The sequence below is a fragment of the Pteronotus mesoamericanus genome, unplaced genomic scaffold, assembly GCF_021234165.1.
Source record: "Pteronotus mesoamericanus isolate MK-2021 breed Mesoamerican mustached bat unplaced genomic scaffold, CSHL_Meso_final contig_78, whole genome shotgun sequence".
NCBI classification, from domain to species: domain Eukaryota; kingdom Metazoa; phylum Chordata; class Mammalia; order Chiroptera; family Mormoopidae; genus Pteronotus; species Pteronotus mesoamericanus.
In genome coordinates this window covers 2547950-2567926 of record NW_026555258.1, presented here as the reverse complement: position 1 = coordinate 2567926, position 19977 = coordinate 2547950, and the positions used below count along the sequence as shown (strand labels likewise).

The 19977-nt window shown below is 70.6% G+C and overlaps 1 protein-coding gene across 3 annotated transcripts in view; it reads left to right on the top strand.

Annotated features, from left to right (window-relative positions):
* KCNT1 (potassium sodium-activated channel subfamily T member 1) overlaps positions 1–19977 on the top strand; it is a 44258-nt gene that overhangs the window by 15667 nt on the left and 8614 nt on the right. For 2 of the 3 annotated variants that reach the window (XM_054584816.1, XM_054584814.1), the window contains exons 2-23: positions 1417–1458; positions 6599–6678; positions 7236–7335; positions 9137–9193; positions 9873–9921; positions 10015–10074; positions 10177–10251; positions 10335–10418; positions 10879–10973; positions 11688–11868; positions 13092–13256; positions 13373–13509; positions 14362–14425; positions 14505–14613; positions 14936–15044; positions 15781–15930; positions 16329–16564; positions 16936–17161; positions 17835–17940; positions 19015–19187; positions 19506–19577; positions 19721–19855. In XM_054584816.1, the coding sequence (XP_054440791.1) occupies positions 1417–1458; positions 6599–6678; positions 7236–7335; positions 9137–9193; positions 9873–9921; positions 10015–10074; positions 10177–10251; positions 10335–10418; positions 10879–10973; positions 11688–11868; positions 13092–13256; positions 13373–13509; positions 14362–14425; positions 14505–14613; positions 14936–15044; positions 15781–15930; positions 16329–16564; positions 16936–17161; positions 17835–17940; positions 19015–19187; positions 19506–19577; positions 19721–19855 (2505 nt within the window). The remainder of the gene's footprint in view (positions 1–1416; positions 1459–6598; positions 6679–7235; positions 7336–9136; positions 9194–9872; positions 9922–10014; positions 10075–10176; positions 10252–10334; positions 10419–10878; positions 10974–11687; positions 11869–13091; positions 13257–13372; positions 13510–14361; positions 14426–14504; positions 14614–14935; positions 15045–15780; positions 15931–16328; positions 16565–16935; positions 17162–17834; positions 17941–19014; positions 19188–19505; positions 19578–19720; positions 19856–19977) is intronic. The other variant, XM_054584815.1, reaches the window with a different exon arrangement.

Here is a 19977-nt window from a genome sequence, read left to right as displayed (position 1 = left end):
GCTTCGTTGGGGGGATCGGGGGCACAGAAAGACCTGGAATGCGCCAGGTCCAGGCATCAGGAGTCATGCAGGTGTGGGAGCGCTCGGCGTGGCGGGGTTTGGGGTGCTGAGGGGCAGGGCAGGGGACGAGCTCCAGAGGCAGGGCCCAGGCCCAGTAACAGGGACCCTCGTCCGCGTGTGCATGGGGCCGCGGGCTTCCCCAGGACCCCTGTGTTCAATGTCACGTGTTCGCCGTGACCGTGGGCCTGTCAGTAGTTCGACTGCGACAGACGGAGCCCCAGGCCCGCTCGCCCCGAGCTCCGCACCCTGCGTTCAGGAGCCTGCGCTGGGGCCACCTCCCCAGCCCCACCCCCTCCTTCCTGCAAATCCTCACCTGGATGTGCTCCACCTCCTGAGTCTCCTCCCCCGCCAGCGCCCCTCACCCCCCCGGGCGAGTTCCTGGTCCCACCGCCACAGGCGGGCGGGGGTTCTGCCAGGCGACTGCCACCCCCCAGAGCAGCTGTCGCGCCAGCTCAGAGCCAGGGCAGCGCCCGGGCCAGCGAGGGGGAATGAGCCGGACAGGCACACCGACGCTGCCAGAAGCTCCCCGGGACCCCGGCTCTGGCCCAGGCTCCTGCCCTGCACCGAGCCTCACACCCCACGCTGCCAAGACCTCACCCGCCCGGGCACCAGGATTTCGGGGCCCTGGGGTGGGCGCGCACCTGCGATCCCTCCCGGCAGGCCGGGCCCTCTGCTGTGGGCTCCGCAGGGAGGCAGTGGTCCTCTGTGAACCCTGGTTTCCTCCTCTGGGAAGTGGTTGCTGTGAGGGGGAAGAGAGGGCCCTAAGTCCTCCAGAGGAGCAGGCCCTGCCCAGCCCCGGCCCAGGCTCCCACCAGCCTCTCCCCTCCCACAGGCCACGCCCCGTTGGCCATTCCCCGTGGGGCAGGGGAGGGGGCAGCCAGCAGGCCTGAGGCGGGAGCCCCGGCTCTGTCTGTGCGGGGCAGCGCTGAGTCCTGATTGTCTCATCCGTCCAGGGGGCCCTTTCGGGGACTGCCCCTGGCTGCCGTCAGCTTCCTGGGTGTAGAGTGGCGCTAAGGGTGCCCTTTCCTGGTCGCTGGAGGGTCCCTCGGTGCCTGGGCAGGCTGGGGGAGGGGGGCAGGGACAGTGAGCGTGGCCAGACCTGCCGATGGATTGGTACCTGCCGTACCTGCTCCCTCGGCTGAAGGCGGGCCATCTCAGGTGCGTCCGTGACCCCGTCGGCCTGTCGGCCTGCGGGGAGGCGCATGCGCTGGGCCCCGGAGCCCCTGCTGCTTGTCTCAGGCTGTGTGTGCATGGCCGCGCCTCCACTGCCCGGGCCCTGCCCGGTCCAGGAGTCCGGGCCCTCCATCCGTCCGGCCGTCTTCCATGTTGACGTGTCCACTCGGTGTCTGCCCCCAGGCTTCCTGTGGAAGATTTCAGCCTGGACTCTTCCCTGTCTCAGTAAGTGTCCTGCAGGGGAGGGGCCGCAGCGGGGATAGACAACCTCCCACCAGCCCTCTGGGAGGCGGGCGGCTCGGGCAGCGCCAGCCTGGTGGGGACTCCGCTGCGCACCCTGCAGCCAGCCAGCGCCTCCCTGCAGACGTGGCTGGGTCTGAGGGCGCGGGGCTGAGGCTGGGGACTGAGGTGGGTGGTCCGTCGGGGAGCAGCCCAGGGGTAGGAAATGGGGTTGTCTAGAGGCACGTACCCCAGACCCCCCGACCGTGGAGGGTGCCAACATGGGGCAGGCAGGCAGGTGACTGCTGGGGCCCAGCCCCCGCCCTCCTGGCTGCCTGTGCAGGCCCAGGCCCTCGGGAGTGGGTGGGGTGCCCCTCCTGAGCCCCCGCCGGGTTTTCCTGGTTTCAGGGTCACGCTGAGCCCTGGGTGGGCACCAGGCCAGGGGACCAGAGCCCCTCGGAGCAGCCGGGCCCCGGCATCCGGCGGTCGGCGTGGCCACCAGGCGGGGCCTGATTATTAGCCACGTCAGCGGCAGCAGCGGCCACCACTCGCCTCCCAGCAGCCGGGGACTCGGAGGCTGGGCCACACCCCGGGCCGCGGTCTCCCTGGCCTGGTTGGTCCCTGCGCCGTGGAGCGCAGTGGGTGACGTGGAAGGCGCCTCCCCAGCAGCGGGCCTGAGCCTGTGGCAGGAGGTGGGGGGTGTGCAGCCGCCGAAGGGGCCAGGCTCCGGACCCCGCCGTCCCTGCCTGTCACGGGTAGGGCAGACGTTGCCCGGCCCGCGGACCGGCCGAGGCCCCCCGGCCGAGGGTGCCTCAACAAGGACCCGCTCAGACTGTGTGCGGCGCGTCCCAGGCCAGAGCCATCCTGTGTTCTGAGAGCTTGCTGGCCGCCCTGCCTGGCCCCGGAGCCCTCCCTCTTCAGTCTCCCAGGTGCTGGGAGGGTGACCGCGGTGGGGGCGAGTCTCTGTGGCGGGGTCTGCCCTGGCGCTGAGAGGCTGGTGAGCTCGCCTGTGGCTGTGGGCCAGGGCTAGAGGGGAGCCTCGCTACCCCCCTTTCACCCACCCTGTGAGATGGATCCAGGCCCCCCACGCTGCGGAGGTCCTGGGCGGGGACACAGGGAAAGCAGGAGGTCCCAAGCAGCGGTCTCTGGTGACACCCCCACGCGCCCCCCGCAGGCAAGGCTGCAGGCTTGGGCTGAGTGTGGTGGGACGAACGGCCTTCAGGGCCCCCCCACCGCAGGCCTCCCCCGGTCCTCGGGGCCTCCAGCCGCAGCTCTGCTGACCCACCTGTAGGACTCGGGGCTGCGCGACGGCGGGGGTCGGGGAGGACCGGGCCACGGGTCCGTCCTTGCCCAGCTGGGCTGGTCGCAGGCTCTGCCCGCTCTCAGAATAGCGGGCCTCGGTTGGTGGCTGGGCTGTGGCCGTGCTTCCTCTCGCTTGCTGGCTTCGCGGCCCGGTGAGCGGAGCTCCCAGGCCCCTGCCATGGAGCCCCCGGCGGCAGCGACACACCCAGGGAGGGAGGCAGTCGGACCCCGGCCCCATGTGAGTGCGCGCCGCCGCGCCACGCGTCGGCCATATTGGAACTTACTGCCCGCGCAGGCCCGCTGTGCCGCGGTGCCTGCCGGGAGTCCCGGTGCCAGGCATCCCTGGACAGCCTGCCCCAGCCGCCAGCCAGAGAGCGGCAGGGCCCGTTCTGGCGCGGGGGGGCGCACAAGGGGGCTTCCTCAGGTCCACCCTGGGCACAGGCAGGCGGCGAGCGGTGTGGGCCCCGGGCAGAGCTGACCCCCAGGCCCCTGAACGTTCCGGAAGCCCAGGCCCCACGGGTGAGCTGGCCAGGCTCAGGCCTTGGTGGGCTGGCTCCGTGCCTGTAGGGAGGGGCTGGCCGGAGCCCTGTGAGGGGCCCTGCCCGTGGCAGGGCTCAGGGAGGGGCTCCCAGGTCTGCCCGGCCCCCGGGCCCGTCCCCAGCAGCCTGAGAGCTGCTCACCTCAGAGGACAGAGAGGCCAGGGCTGAGGGCCGTCCAGGGATGGGGCCTGGGCTTGGCCTGTCCAGCGCTCATGACCCGACCCCAGGGGCCATGCCTTCTGAGGTCATGGCCAGGCCTTCCCGTGACACACCTGCTCTCAGTCCCCCTGGGGCCGGCCGTGGGCAGCAGGCAGCTGGCAGCAGGGGCCCTTCCAATGCACCCACCCCGGCCCCGCCCCAGCTCCTGCCAGGTTGATGCATGGGGAGGGAGAGAGTGTGTGAGAGCAGACGCCTGGGAAGGGCCTGCTTGGCTCCGCCCTTGCTCACCCTGTCTGCCCCCCCCCTCCCCCCGCCGCCGCCCCGAGGCCCGTCAGCAAGTAGCTCTGGGCCGCTAGCTGCGTGGTCTCGGGCCCAGCTCCCCAGCCCCAGAGAGCAGCTCCCTGCGAGCCTGGTCTCTGGCTCTACCACGGGGCCTCGAGTCACAGCTGGACCCCGAGGGGGGCGACGTGCAGAGGGCCACACCTCTGCTCCGGCCCGGGGTGGGCGACAGCTGCATGTGTTCTCCAGCTGCGCACGTGGGTTTATGACTTGGGGGCCCTCTTTGGGCCATGGGAGCGGTAGGTGCAGGCTGGCGTCGGGACACGCGGGACAGGGTGGGCCCTGATCGCTGGCCCCATCTGAGCGGACGGGTCCCCCAGCCAAGCGCTCGGGGGTGTCTCATCTAACCTTGCACCCAAAATCGAGCGTTGAGCTGGACCTCACGGTAGGTGGGGAGCCTGAGACACAGAGAGGGACCGTTTCGTTTCTCCATGGTCACGGCACCCTCTGCCCGATACCCCGCCCCACGGGGAAGGGTCGTGCTGGTCACTGCCTGTCCCAGGGGAGGAGGCTGAGGCTCAGGCCGAGCAGCCGGGCAGGCGAGGGACAGGCCGTGTCTGGCCGAGCGGCCAAGGCCAAGCCCGCCGAGCCCAGAGCCCGTCCTCAGCCAGGCCAGTCTGCGCGGCAAAACCTGGGACTCGGGGTCTGGCGGCTCCCGACGAGGATTCCCGTGGCAGCAGGCCTGCCTGGCACGGGCCAGAACTGGGCCACGTTACACCCGTGGCCTGAAACGTGCTCCGGGGTGAGCGGAGAGTCTCATTTACTTTTTGCGGCACCGCCAGAGGAAGCAGGCAGCCACAGCTCATGAAATTTTGAAAGGCAGGGAGCTCTGCGACGGCTGCTGGCCCGTGTCCTCTCCGTCACCCCCTCCCCTTCAGGGGCACCGCCTTCCGCAGGCGGGCGCCGCTGCTGAGGCCTGGGGGCCACCCAGAGGGGGGGCCACCGCCGCTGGGTGAGGGGCCGAGGGTTGGCCAGCACGTATCCTGCGTGGGGGCCCTCGGGGTCCTGCCCCCGCCCGTTCTGGCGGGGACTTTGGTGGCCGGGGGGATGCTGCCGCGGGGACCAGGCGGGTGTGAGGTTACAGTGGGGGCTGAGGACCCTGGGGGCGGGGCTGGGGGTCCTGGCAGAGGCAGGAGGAGCCGACCACCGATGCAGCTTCCAGGTCTTTGCTTCAGTTTCCCAGCTCTGGGCTCCGTTGGGAGTGGAGGAAAACGGGACCAGCCGGGGGTGGGGAGAGGGCGCGGGGGCCAACGGGGCCACGCCTGAGTGGACGGGCACGGGGAGTTGGGGGCGCCCTCTTCTGAGGCTTGGCTGGGCCGGGCAGGGGTGTGCGGGACAATGTGCGGGGCCGTGTGGCCCGTTAGGAGAGCCGGGGGCTCGGCCGTGCGTCTGCCCCGGCCGGCTCGTCACAGCCGTGACTTCAGAGAGGACGTTGGACTGACTCCCCCGAGAGTCCCCTGGGGCCCCTCTGACCCATCTCCTAGCGGTGCCTGCAGAGGAGGGTGGGGCCCAGGGGTTCAGAGGTGAGCTGAGAGGGGGAGCAGGGCTCCAGGGAGGCGGGGCAGTGGGTTTGGACCCTGCTGGCCCGTGGGAGACCGGCCCTGCTGTCCCAGCCCTAGGAGCCCAGAGTGTGGCCAGGTCACTGACCCGCACCAGTGCCTGAGCAGGGGGAAGGGCCCCCCCACTCCGACGACCTCCCGGGCCCTTGTTGGGCCGTGGACCAGCAGAGGACACGGTGTCCCCGGCTCGGCCTCCAGGGTCCCTCCGGGCAGCATGGCTGTGCCTTCAGGGTGCTTGGTCCCTCTGCTCAGGGTGGCAGACGGGCTGGCCGGCTGGTCACACCCCCAGTGTCCCTGAGGGAGGCAGGGCTGCCTCTACCTGACACCGGGTGAGCTGAGGCTCAGGACAGGGCCTCATACCCCACCCCCACCCCAGACTCCAGGGTGGCCCGTGCTTCTGCCCCGTGGGGCATCTGGCCCACAGTGACAGCCCCAGGCCAGCCTTGCGAGGTTCCTCGGGCTGTCCTGCCAATGCAGCCTATGACAGAGGGCACAAGAGGTCATGTGTGGGGGACAGGTGACCCGTGCCAATCTAGAGCAAGGCACCTGCCTAGCACCCCGAGTCGTTGGCCTCTTGGGGGGCATGTCCCGGAGGGCAACAGTGTGAGACCACCATGCCTGCCGGGGCCCCAGCTGGCACACTGCGCAGCAGGGCGTGGCTTATTGCCTGCAGGCCCCACGTCCTCAGGGGACCAGATGGCCCCCCACACCGGGTGTGCCCCCCACATCTAACAGGCTCCTGCTGGGGCCACGGGGGGCTGATCGCAGGTCGCTAGGAGGCTGGCAGGGTCTCAGGGGGCCTGGGGATTAGTCAGGGGCACAGGGTGGCCCGAGGGACTGGAGCCCGTCTCCCCGACTCCCCTGCGGGTGCAGCAAGCCTTCGGGCACCAGACAAAGCGACTGGCCCCTAGCTTCTCGGACATTCTGTAGAGATGATGGGGCATGTTTTGAGCCCTGCACCAAGGGCCACACAGGGCACAGTTAATCCTGGGGGCTGGCTGTGGCCGCCCAGGCGGGGGGTGGGAGTCCTGGCCTCCGGGGAGTCTGGAGGCACCCAGGTGTGCCCGGTGCCTTTGGGAGGCCCAGCAGGGGGCGCGTGGGGGCGTTGGACACTGGGGGCCTCCATCCAAGGCGGAGCTGACCGTGCCGCCGCCCGCCCGCCCGCCCGCCTCCTGTGCTCCCACAGCGGGCTGAGCCCCGGCCGCCCTGCTGGCCCAGAGCCCCCACGCCCCCCGTCCTGCTCCCCAGGGTCCAGGTGGAGTTCTACGTCAACGAGAACACCTTCAAGGAGCGGCTCAAGCTGTTCTTCATCAAAAACCAAAGATCCAGTGAGTGGGGCCTGCGGGGAGGGCGCGGCCCCGGGTGGGTCCAGCTGTGTGTGGGGCTGGGGGGCTGCCTGTGTCGGCGGGCAGTGGGCACGAGGCCATGCAGCACCCCTCAGCTCGGCTCCACGCCACCTGCCACCAGCAGGAGCGGGACTGGAACCTGTGGGGGCTCTGCTGGAGGCTGGCTCGGGCCAGGGCCATCGAGGCTGCCAGCTCAGCCTTCACCCCGTGGCCCCGGCCCTCCTGCCTTCACCCTAGGGGCCCCCTGGCCCCTCGGTGTGGCCCCACCCCTCCCCTGCCGGCTTTGTCCACTGCTTTCCCAGTGGGAGCTGGGCCACTCGGATGCCTCCTGGGGGGCAGGATGGGGCGTGGAGGTCACGCTCCCGAGACCCAGCCACGGTCATGTTCCCGCACTCCCAGGCCGCCTGCCCAAGGGAGGAGCGGCTGGGGAACCCCCTGCTTCTCTGGGGATGGCCCAGCCCAGGGCCTTCAGGGTGCGGGGCAGGGGAGCCACTGGCAGGAGGACCCCAGGCAGCCAGGAGTCACTCTGCCCCTCGCAGGCCTGAGGATCCGGCTCTTCAACTTCTCCCTGAAGCTGCTCACCTGCCTGCTCTACATCGTCCGAGTCCTGCTCGATGACCCGGCGCTGGGCATCGGATGGTGGGTGAACTACGGGGCCGGGTGCCAGCCCCCGCTCGGGCCCGGGGTGCCCTCTGCCCGCCATGACCCCTGTCCCAGTGCCGGCCCCCGGGGAACCACGCCCTGGAACGGCCCTCGTGTCCCCGCTGGCCAGCCAGCTCCGCACGGGGCAAAGGGCACACTTGTCCGTGGACTGTGGCTGCTCCCGGACCTGGAGGCACGGCTCCCGAGCTGGGGCAGCTCCCTGTGCCCCGCGGTGACAGCAGGGCTCGGGTGGCCCTGCCCTCCTGCCGGGTTCCACCCGGGCCTCTCCCTCCGTCTCTCCTCCGCGGCATGGAGCACGCGCCGCGCTGCCTTCTGGGGGCAGGCGGGCGGGGTCAGCTACCTGCGCCTGCAGTAGGAGGCTCCGTGGGCCCCTTCCCGCTGGCCGCCCTGTGTCCCAGCGGCTACGGCTGCTGTTGAGAAACGCGCGTTTCCACTCGGATCCTGGTGGGAGGCAGCCTCTTCCTTGGATGCTGCTGGATCCTGCCCCTGTGTCCCTTGCTCACCGCCTCTGTGGTTCCAGGGGACACTGAGCTGGGTCCGCGCAGGGCCAGGCTGTCGAGTGAAGACTTTGAAGGTCGACTCCCTGTCCCCAGGCATGAGGTTCTGGGATGACCCCCTGCGTTTTCCGTCTTTGCTCTCGCTGGGCGGCGGCTTTAGCTTCACCTTCAGCTCTCCCGTGGGGCTTCTCACGTCCACTGTCGTGTCCCCCGTTGCCGGGACCTCCTCCTGGGCGGGCGCAGTCCCTGCCTGTCCTGCGCTCATGCCGAGAGCTTCTCTCCCACGTCCGGCACCCTCGTTGCCCTCCACGAGGGGCGGGCGCTCATGCTGAGGCTGCGCGGTCAGGGCGCGTGGCCTGGTCATCGCTGTCACCTGGGGGACGCTTCTCTGGCCGGCTCCTCAGGGTGTGCTCTTCCCGCCCCCGCCCTGGAGGATGGGCTCCTGGGGCTGAGCCAGAAAAGAGGCCTCCCCCCCTCTGCTGGGAACGAGGGTCTTCATCCCGGTGGGGAGGGCCGGCCCCACCGAGGTGGTTTTGGAAGGGAAACTGGGGGCTTGAACCGACTCGCACCCCTCTCCTGGGCTCGTCCCACTTCCCCGGCTCCCGGAGGCTCCTCGGCACCGGGCCCCACATCTCCACGGGGATCGGGCTGTTGCCATCACACAGCGCCTGCCACACGGCGGTGGGAGGTGAATGCCTGGCGAGGGGCTGGTGGATGCGGTGGGTGGGTGGACCGAGGGTGGATGGACGGAGGGTGGACGGCTGGTGGGTGAGCGGTTGGTGGGTGGGTGGCAGAATGATGGTTAGGCGGTTGGTGGCCATCCACAGTGGCCGCAGTAAGGCTCAAGGGAAGCGAAAGAAAAGAGAAATTGAGAGAAAGGGTGGGAGCTCCCTGTGGCCGTGGGCTCTGAGAGCGAGGTCGCCTTGGTCAGCGCCGGTGTTGGCTAAGGTCTGGGGCAGAGGCAGCAGCCCGCCGTGCCCCCGCCCCCTGCCCTCGGCCACGCGGACATCGCGCCGTGTGCGGCCCCTCCGCCTCTGGCGGCCCGTCTGCCCCAGGCTGCCGGGCGAGCAGGTGGCACCCCGCTTCTCTCCAGGGCACCTGGCACCTCCCAGAGGGGGTCGTGCTCCTCGTTTTGCCTGCCCGCCCCGTTACAGACCCTTCCAACGCCCTCCCGGGTGGAGAGAGGGTGGCCCCCACCCCGCAAGCCCTCGGCAGCCCCGGGGCAGGCCCCTCGGGTGGTGCTGGGAGGGGCCGAGGCCAGGCCTGCTCTGTCTCCCCAGCTGGGGCTGCCCGAAGCAGAAGTACACCTTCAACGAGTCGTCCTCCGAGATCAACTGGTGAGTCGCGGTCACGGCCCGCTCTCTGGGGGACCCGGGGCTGGGGGTGAGGTGGGAGGGACAGAGGTCTGGGGCGTGTGCCCAGCCTCAGCCCTTGGGTTCCCCATGGACACGTTCACCTGCCTCTGGGCCGGTGGGCGGCGGGCAGCACAGGGCTGTCCCCGCAGGGTGCCCCGAGGCTCCAGGGGCAACGCGAGAGCCGGACTGCCACGCTGAGCCAGCCCAGCCCCTCTGAGAGGCTCGTGGACCGGGGGGTCAGGGGGAGGGCCGGAGAGTCGGGGGACCTACCTGCGGGCGGGGAGAGCGCTGCCCCGCTCGGTCAGTTGGAAGTGTGACCCCGAGTGACTGGGGACACCTGATCCAGAGGAGAGGACGCGTCTCTGGGGCTTGGCCACCTCCCAGGGCACACTTCACCCTGTCACTCTCTGACACCTCCCAAGCCTTTCGGGGCAGCCCTCGTCCCTCCATCCTGACGACCACCGGTGTCTCTGCGAGGACCCCCTCCCATGTCACTTGACCTCACGGTAGCCCTGCAGGGGAACTGAGGTCAGCGCCGCCCCTCAGTGACGGGTGTAGGAGCCCTGTCCCCAGGGCTGGAGAGAGGCCACGCGGCCGCCTGGGGCTCTGAGCCTGCAGCCGTGCCTCCCGCCGCAGCGGGCTCACCTGCCTCTCTCCCCAGGGCGCCGATCCTCTGGGTGGAGAGGAAGATGGCTCTGTGGGCGATCCAGGTGAGTGGGTGGGCACTGCCCCCCGCCCGGCCCCTCCCCGGTCCCCTCTAAGGCCCCTGCCCTCCCCCCTCTAAGGCCCCTGCCCTCCCCCAGGTCATCGTGGCCATAATCAGCTTCCTGGAGACCATGCTGCTCATTTACCTCAGCTACAAAGTGAGTGCCCGCCCGGCGAGGCCCTCTCTCAAGCCCCGCCCCCCGGCACCGCCCAACCTCCAGCTGGTCTCTCTCCCCCTCCCACCCCCGCTGGGCTCCTAGGGCAACATCTGGGAGCAGATCTTCCGAGTGTCCTTCGTGCTGGAGATGATCAACACACTGCCCTTCATCATCACGGTGGGTGAGCCGCCGCCGAGGGGTGGGCGGGTGGGCAGGCTGGCCGAGCGCAGGGCCGCCGCCCCTGACTGTCTCCCCCGCAGATCTTCTGGGCGCCGCTGCGGAACCTGTTCATCCCCGTGTTCCTGAACTGCTGGCTGGCCAAGCACGCACTGGAGAACATGATCGTGAGCCCTGTCGCTGGGGGGGGCCCCCGACCCTCACCCCCGGTTCTGCCACCTCCGGGAAACACAGCACCTGTCACTGTCAGAGACCCACCCTTTCCTGACCCGAAAGGATGAGGGGAAGGTGCCAGGTGGGCAGGTGTGCGCTCACCAGCCCCCCAGGCCCAGGGCCGCCAAAACCAGGGCCACCACAAACTGGGGCCCCGGCAGCCCCTCGGCGGAGCGTCTGAGCGGCCCACCACGCGCGTGGCAGCAGGCAGCGGGGACTGTGCCCCCGCCCTGCCACGCGGGCCCCTCGGCTCTCCCCCAGGCCCCATGGAGGGAGGCGCAGCGCTCCGTGGTGGCCCCTGGCCTGCGGGGGCACTTTCCACCCTGAGCCCCAGCCCCCACTCCCCGCCCCGGGCCCGAGGCGCTGGGGCAGGTCCCAGCCCAGGTCCCAGCCGTGCCCCGCCTGGCCCCACAGAACGACTTCCATCGCGCCATCCTGCGGACGCAGTCGGCCATGTTCAACCAGGTCCTGATCCTCTTCTGCACCCTGCTGTGCCTGCTCTTCACGGGGTGAGGCCGCCATCCGGGGGCCCGCTCCCCAGGCACAGTGGGGCCGCTGTGACCTAGAGGTCAGGAAGGCAGCTTGGGCCGGGGAGGCCCCGCTCTGGCTCCCTAGACGGTGCCTCGGGAGGGGGCTCGGTGGCTGGGGCCTGGCCCTAGCCGGGCGGGGACCCTTGGGCTGGAGGTTCAGCTGAGAGCAAGGCCTGGGAGCGGCCAGAGGACGAGGTGGGGAGCCTGCCCCTCCACCTGCCTGTGCCCCGGCTGGGACTCTGGTCCTGCCCGGTGGTGGCCTCTGCTCCTGTCCCCACAGCAGAGTCGAGGGGTGGGCACCACGGTCCCGGAAGGCCATGTGCTTCCTGCCTCCCCTTCCTCACTCCCTGCTCCCCCAACACACACAGACCTCAGCGGAGCCAGGCGGGGTGTCCACAGCGGGGTCCGGCCCACTCCCTCCCAGCGGCTAGCCCACCGTGCACCCCGGGGGCGGGGGTCCCCGAGCACCGCTGTGTGCTGCCCCCTGGCGTGAGCTGTGGCCCCAGGCCCTGCCACCAGCACCTCCTGGTGTGTGGCCAGGGACTCGGGGTTGAGCAGGGGAAGGACTGTGCCACGTGGGGCCGACCTCCTGAGTGAGGATGAGGCTGGAGAGCTGGGGTGGCCTGCGGGGCGCCCCGGGAGCTCCAGGATGGCCGAGGCCCGGCCGCAGCCCCCAACTGCCCGCACTTGCAGGACCTGCGGCATCCAGCACCTGGAGCGCGCGGGCGAGAACCTGTCCCTCCTGACGTCGTTCTACTTCTGCATCGTCACCTTCTCCACCGTGGGCTATGGGGACGTGACGCCCAAGATCTGGCCGTCCCAGCTGCTGGTGGTCGTCATGATCTGCGTGGCCCTCGTGGTGCTCCCGCTGCAGGTGGGCCGCCCCGCTCCAGCGAGAGGGCGGCGGGCTGGGACCCGCGGGGCCCGGAGCGGGAGGGCCGCCCCTTCCCGGGGACCCGTCGCTGCCGTGAGCAGGGCCCGTGCCGGCTGCCTCCCGTGACTGGGCAGAGCGCAGAGGGCAGAGTGCGAGGGGCCGCCCCGTGTCCCGCGGGCTGGGAGCCGGGAGCCTCGGCCAGTGCAGCAGCAGCTCTCAGGACCACGGGGGGCACTGCCGCCGCCGCCCCCAGATGCTTCCCAGGCACCTGTCACCAAGGCCCATCAGCTGGCAGAGCCGTGGGGGGCAGGGCAGGGACCTCGCCCAGCCCCAGCCTGAGCTTAGGCATGAAAACTGGGCCGTGGAGAGGGGCCAGCGGGTCCACTCCGTGACATGGAGGGCAGGGTCCTCTGCCGACGCGGAGCTTGTCTGGAGCACAGCTGCTTTCCCGGCAGCAAGGCCCGCGTGTGCCAGCCGCGCGGAAGCCGAGGAGCACCCTCGCGGCAGCCTCACCCCCTTCCCTCCCCGGAAGCCCTGTCCCCGCCCTCCCGTCCTCCCCACCGCCCTCCACCCCACGGCCACCCCGCACCGGGCCCCTCCGCCGCGCGCACTTCCCCACACCTGCCGTTTTCCTAGCGTGGCTCCCAGCCCCCGAAGCTCACATCCAGGAGGCGGGGGCCCCGCGGACAGCATCTCCAGAGCTGCAGCCTTGAGCAGCCCGCTTGCTTCTAACCATGGGTCCTGAAAGCGTCCCTTCCATCCCGGAGCCTAGATTCTTGATTTTGTGGCTGAGAATTTTCTAACACACATTCATGTTTCTCCAAAATGGGTCTCGGGTGCTGATGGGAGGCCCAACGGTCCCCTAAATTATACCTCGATGTCCCAGTGCAGCTTTGTCTTCCGCTAATGCCACATGGCTTCTGGGGCCCAGAGCCGGACGGACCGTGTCTCTCGCGGCCCCGTGTGCTGGTTGCGACACCCACCCTGCAGCTGCGTGGCCTGCCTCCTCGGTCCTGCCTGGGCCTCTGCCCGGCTGCCCTCCTCCCCCAGTGTCCGCTCGGCCGGCCGGCCGCCCGCCCACCCCACTCTCCCTCCTGCTGTTCCCGCAGGGACAGGGCCCCCTCTGATGTCACCATCACCCACAGCCGGGCCCCAGGTGCCTCGCCAGGGCCCTTGTGGCCCCGAGCCCCAGCCCCCTGGCCCTCACCTGTTCCTGCCCGCAGTTTGAGGAGCTGGTCTACCTGTGGATGGAGCGGCAGAAGTCGGGAGGCAACTACAGCCGCCACCGGGCCCAGACAGAGAAGCACGTGATCCTGTGTGTCAGCTCCCTCAAGATCGACCTGCTCATGGACTTCCTGAACGAGTTCTACGCCCACCCCCGGCTCCAGGTGCCGCCCTGCCCACAGCCCGCCCCTGCCCGGGCGGCGCCCCCTGCACAGGGTGCGTCTGGGGGCCCCAGACGCGGGCAAGGACGGGCTCACCGCCACCCCACCCCCACCGGCAGGACTATTACGTGGTCATCCTGTGCCCTACCGAGATGGACATCCAGGTCCGGAGGGTTCTGCAGATACCCCTGTGGTCCCAGCGGGTCATCTACCTCCAGGGCTCCGCGCTCAAGGACCAGGACCTCATGCGAGCCAAGTGAGCCCCGCCTCCACTGCCCCGCGGGTCGACCCTGCCGCCCCGCCCCGCCCTGGCCCCCGTGTATGTTGGGGGACAGTCTCCCTCAGGTTCTGGCAGAGGCTCAGAGCAGGAGGGGTGGGACCGCTACCGCGTGCCTGTGGGGGAGACATGGATGTGGGCGGGTTTTTTTAAAGACAAGCTGGCAGGGTGACTTGAGGTAAGAAGTTCCTAAATGGAACTTTCCAGAATGTGCCTGTGCACGTTCTGGGACACTCGGGAGGCCCCCACGGCAGTCGCATCCCAGGAGGCGGGCGCGTCCCGCATGGCGAACTGTGGGTGGTGCTGAGGTGCAGGGCGGGCCCGGGCACCCTCGCCGCCCACCTCTGGCGCTCCGAGCCCCACTGTCTCGCCGGCACCGCTGGGGACAGGGATTGCGCCCTCGGTCCGGAGCGGTGGTGGTGGCCGGGACACAGCCGGCCTGGTGATCCACGGTCCGGCTCTAGGCCCAAGGGGTGGAGAGAGGCAGTGGCTGCCAGGGCGGGGACCAGCCGGGGCCTGGCGGCTGCCAGGGCGATGCAGCGGGGGCGGCCGCGGCGCTGCTCACAGGGCCCCAGACCCGGGGCAGCCCATGCCGGGAAGGACAGGCCGGCGGTTGGGGGCCAGCGTCTCTGCCAACAAGTGTCCCCCTTCCCTTCCGCGCCTGAGCCCCGCCGGGTCAATGGGGACACGGGATGAGCCCCCCACCGCGATGGGTGCCCCAGCAGCAGGCCGTTAGCACGCAGAGGTGGCGGCTCGAGGGGACCCACCCCCCCGGCCTCTGCCCAGAGCCCCCGACAGCCAACGGCCGGCGCTCGGGTCTGTGCTTCGCAGGATGGACAACGGGGAGGCCTGCTTCATCCTCAGCAGCCGCAACGAGGTGGACCGCACGGCGGCGGTGAGTGCTGCCCGCGCCCGCCCGCCCGCCCGCGGCCCGGGCTGCTGTGCCCGGCACTGACCACGCGCCCCGCCCCCAGGACCACCAGACCATCCTGCGAGCCTGGGCCGTGAAGGACTTTGCCCCCAACTGCCCCCTCTACGTGCAGATTCTCAAGCCCGAAAACAAGTTTCACGTCAAGTTCGCAGGTATGTGCGTTTGGGGGCCACGGGTGCGCACGGCGAGGGTGCTCCTGCCAGGCTGGGGGCCGGAGCGCAGGCCAGGGCCACGGAGAGACCAGCCCGGGGGCCGCGGGCACACCACCCCCACCCGGGGTGGGTGGAGGGGGCCCCAGGCAGGTCCAGCTGTTGGAGGCGTGGGTCCTGCCCCTGGGGGCCGGGGGTCAGTGAGGGCAGAAGCCAAGGGCAGGGAGGGCAGGTGCACCTGCTGAGCCGGGCCCCCGGGGGGCAGGGGGGCAGAGGGGGCTGGGGGCGTCCGCCCTGGGGGCAGCGCTGGCCCTCCCGCCCGCAGACCACGTGGTGTGCGAGGAGGAGTGTAAGTTCGCCCTGCTGGCCCTGAACTGCGTCTGCCCGGCCACGTCCACCCTCATCACCCTGCTGGTGCACACGTCCCGCGGCCAGTGAGTGCCCGGCCACCGGCGTCTCGCGGGGGGCGGGGGTGGGGGCGGGGAGCACGGGGAGACCTGGGGCGCAGAGGGGCACATGCCGAGGGCAAAGGCCCCGTCCCGGGAGCTGGATGCTGGGGGGGGGGGATCTGTGTGTGGGCCCAGCTGAGACCCGCGGCCTCCTCAGGAAGCGGGTTTCGGGGACTCTGGGCAGCCAGGCGGGGGCGGCCAGGGGCTGCGGGGAACGGCAGGCAGGGCCCACCTGGAGCGAGGGGCTGCAAGGCCAGCAGAGCTTCAGCTTGGACTCGGCACTGGTTGGTGGGGCTTGGTTTCCGGGGGAAAAGATGCGTCTGGTCCCAAGGACCTGGGCGGCAGGGGCGGGGGCGGGGGACCTGGCAGAACCCTGGGACAGAGCCAGGGGCTGTCTTCTCTTTGGGGAGACCCGGCCGGGGTGTCCCCCACAGGGGCCCTTGGCTAACTGGGACCTGCGTGGCCCTGGGGCAGGGACCAGGCAGGGGGAGGAGGTCCTCCCAGGCCCCGACACCTCTGATTTTGGTGCACCCTCAAAATCAGACCCTGGTGTTTACAGCTTTTTAAAACTGGCCAAGTGACCCCCTCGGGCCATCCCTGAAGCTCAGCCAGACAGGGAGGGGCCGGGTCAGGGCGAGCGGGCCTTGCTGGCCTCCACCCACCCGTCAGCAGCTGACCTGGGCGGCGGGGCAGCCACATGGTGTTGTGCCCACCTGCCCAGGGAAGGCCAGGAGTCCCCGGAGCAGTGGCAACGCATGTACGGGCGCTGCTCGGGCAACGAGGTGTACCACGTGCGCATGGGCGACAGCAAGTTCTTCCGCGAGTACCAGGGCAAGAGCTTCACCTACGCCGCCTTCCACGCGCACAAGAAGTAGGCGCCCTCGGGGACGTGGGCCCGGCCACCCCGACCCGGTCCAGGTCAGGGCAGGGCCTGGGGTTGGACGTCAGAGTCCGCGTAGGCCCGGGTCTGCCCCACCACAAGACTTTCCCTTTCTGACCTTGGGCTATCGGGTCAAGTGTGCCGGGGGGAGTCCCACACCCGGGGCTCTGCCAAGGGTCTCGCCCCAAACGGCCCCCAAACCCTGGCTTCCTAAGAGCCGGCCCCACAGAGCAGAGGTGCCCCTGGCCCGGTCCCTCCCCAGCTTTGGTGTGGGTGGGGCCGGTCGAGCCACGCCCCTCCTCCAGGCACTGTGGGTGGGGCCCGTCGGGTCACGCCCCTCCCCAGGTACGGTGTGGGTGGGGCCCCGTCGAGCCACGCCCCTCCCCCAGGTACGGCGTTTGCCTCATCGGGCTGAAGCGGGAGGACAACAAGAGCATCCTGCTGAACCCGGGGCCGCGGCACACGCTGGCTGCCTCCGACACCTGCTTCTACATCAACATCACGAAGGAGGAGAACTCAGCCTTCACCTTCAAGCAGGAGGAGACGCGGCGGCGGGGCCTCGCGGGGCCGGGGCGGGGCCAGGGCTCCTCCCACCTGCCCGTGCACAGCATCATCGCTTCCGTGGGTGAGGCCCTCGTCCTGAGCCGGGCACCCGCCAGCGCTCCTCGGCTGACCCTGCTCAGGGCCGGGCGGAAGGGCCAGACGACCCTGCCTGGGGCCCAGCGTTCCTGGGGCTCAGGCCTCAGCATGCGCATCTCTCCGGAGGGGCCGCCCAGCTGCCACTTTGTCTGCATCGGTGCCTGCCGGGCGGAGGCCACCCTGCGGCCGCAGCGAACTGAGGGGGAGGCTGAGGCTCAGGTGCCGGACTCCCCTCGGGTGGTGCAGCTGGACGGGACCCCGGGTCTGAGGAGCAGGCTGTGTCCACCCAATGGGAAACCGCTTCCCCGCGGAGAGCCCGGGGGAGGGGTTGCCGGCCAAGCCACTGCTCTGTTCCAGGGACGGTGGCCATGGACCTCCAGAACACGGAGAGCCCGCCGGCCCAGGGCGGCGGGGGCGGCAAGCTGGCGCTGCCCACGGAGAACGGCTCGGGCAGCCGGCGGCCCAGCATCGCGCCGGTCCTGGAGCTGGCTGACAGCTCGGCCCTGCTGCCCTGTGACCTGCTGAGTGACCCGTCCGAGGACGAGATGACGCCCTCGGAGGACGAGGGGCTGTCTGTGGTGGAGTGAGTGTGGCCCGTGGGGGGCGGAGCGGGACGGGAGTCCCGCCCCCTCAGCGCAAGGCGCACAGGAAGAGGCGGGGCCGCCGGGCAGGGCCTCGGGGCTCCCAGGGGTGGCGGCCCAGGCCCTGAATCGGGGCTTCCACACAGCATCGAGGGGGACCTCGTTGGGCAGATGGAATCTTTGGGGGGCCTCTACGCCCAGACACTATGGCCCCCCGGGGTGGCTGTCCTCCGCGTGGTCTGCAGAGGTCACCGATAGGGGCACCTCAGGCACGTGCTTTCCAGCCACTGGACCACCCCGAGCTGTCATCCTGCCCTGGGTTGGGCCCAGGTCTTCTCGCTGTCCTTCCTGCTGTCTGTCCCATCTGTCCTCAGCCACTTGGGCTCAGCCAGGACAGGCGGTGTCCTGGCAGCAGGGCCGTGGCCCGCCGCCGGCCCGAGCGTCCGTCCCGAGTGTCCGTCCCTGACCACAGCCCCTCTCTGCTCCCGGCCTTTGCTGCTGGGGTGGAGTATGTGAGGACAGACCGGCTGGGGTGGGGACCGAGCTGGGGGCATCAGGGAGGGGGCCTGGCGCCGCCGTGTGGTCACTCAGGCTGGGTGGGGTGTGCGCCGTGGAGCGGGCAGTCCAGGATGGGGGGGGCGGCCGGCCGAGCTCAGGCCGCGTGTCCCACTGCAGGTACGTGAAGGGCTACCCCCCCAACTCGCCCTACATCGGCAGCTCCCCCACGCTGTGCCACCTCCTGCCCGTGAAGGCCCCCTTCTGCTGCCTGAGGCTGGACAAGGTAGGCCGCGGCCCGGCTGGGCCCCGGGTGACTGCGCCCTGACGCGACCGCAAGGACGCAGTGGCGAGGACGGCTGTCCCAGGCCCGCACGCTGACTCACAGCCTGGCTCTCGCACCGGCTGCTCCCGGTCCCCCCAGACGCCTTGTTCCACTTTAGAGGCCTGTTTTCCCCAGATGGCCCTCTCGTAACAGGTTGCTCACCGAAGTCGGGACACGGGTGTCTGCCCCACGGCCCTGTTCTCCAGATGGGCTGTTGTCCCGTAGTCCTCATTGTCCTCCCTGGTGACACTGTCCCCACCACACTCTGTGTAGCTGTCCTGTCCCCCTCAGTGCAGAGCCTCTTGTCCTCCCTCAGGTCTCTTGGTCTTGGCGTTTTTCAAAGCGCGGGCGGGTCTGTGAATGTGTCCGCCAAAGCAGACAGCGCGTGCACTCGGCAGGGACGCCCCAGGTGACGTGTGTCCTTCCAGAGGCCTCCTTGGCGAGGCCGGCGAGGCCACGTGGCCCTGGTGGCTCGGCCGGGCCCCTCCGCTGCGGAAAGCCCCTGGTCCTGCCCTGGCAGCCCGTGGGTCGCTGGGGGGATCGGCCCGAGGCGTGGGGCGCGGCGACGCGCTGCTCCTCCGGAACTGCCCCCGGGGGCCACGTCCGGTGCGGGCCCCTAACCCCGCCACCCTCCGCACCCACTTGTGACGGCCTGCTGTGCGGAACCCCCGCCCAGTGGGTGTTGGTGGTCTCCTGACCCACTGCTCGTGCCGCCCAGCACGGACGCCGGTGCTCTGACCTGCCTGGTTTGGCCAGGGGGCCCTTCAGGGGCCGCCCCGCTTGGGGCTGGCTCTCCGTGCCGCCCACCGCACGACACGCTCGCCCCGCCTTGTGCTTGCGCTGCTCCTGCCCTGGGACCGCCCCGACGTGACCGTGGGGTGGGGGGCTGACCGGCGCGGAGCAGCGTGTGCAGGGGAGGACAGGGGCCTGATGGCGCGTGAGGCTCCCCGGGGGTGGGACCGACCACAGTGTCCGGGCTCCATCTCCTGGGGCCTGGGCGCAGTGCCAGCGGGGGTTCTGGCACCTTCCATGCAGGGCTGCAAGCACAACAGCTACGAAGACGCCAAAGCCTACGGCTTCAAGAACAAGCTCATCATCGTCTCGGCCGAGACGGCGGGGAACGGGCTGTACAACTTCATCGTACCGCTGCGGGCTTACTACCGGTCCCGCCGGGAGCTGAACCCCATTGTGCTGCTGCTGGACAACAAGTGAGACGCCGGCCCGGCCGCCGAGTGCCCCGCTCCCCGCCCGCACGGCTCCCTCTGTCCCTTGGCAGCTGTCTGTCCATCCTCCTCCCTCCCAGCTTCTCACGCCCCTGGGGCATGGCAGCCAGGAGCCCAGGGTCCAGCCTCGGCCGTCTGGCCTGGGCCAGTCCCACCCCGCTGGGGCCTTGATTTCCCCTGAGGGAAACAGCCTGCTGGCCTCTAAAGGCCGCCCCCAGGTCTGCTGTGCCCCAGTCCCCGGGGACCCAGTCCCGCTCCCCCGGGGCAGAGCAGGTGTCAGAGCAGGACCTGCTGTGCCCGCAGGCCTGACCCCCACTTCCTGGAGGCCATCTGCTGCTTCCCCATGGTCTACTACATGGAGGGCTCTGTGGACAAGTAAGGCTGGCGGCCAGCCCCCACCCGCTTCGGGGCCGAGGGACCCTGCCCTCGCCCTCCTGTTCCCGGGGCTTGGGGGGCCGGGCCGGGCGCCCCGGGGTGGCTGCCAGGCACCCCCCCCGGCCACGTGGCTCTCCCGCCAGCCTGGACAGCCTGCTGCAGTGCGGCATCATCTACGCGGACAACCTGGTGGTGGTGGACAAGGAGAGCACCATGAGCGCCGAGGAGGACTACATGGCGGACGCCAAGACCATTGTCAACGTGCAGACCATGTTCCGGTGAGGCCGCCCGGCCAGCCGCCGGGCGCTGCTCTGACCCCACCCACCCCTGGGACCCCGGGCCCTGCTGAGCACCCACCCCCCATCTGTGGCCCTGCGACCCCCCTGAGCTCCCGCCCCCC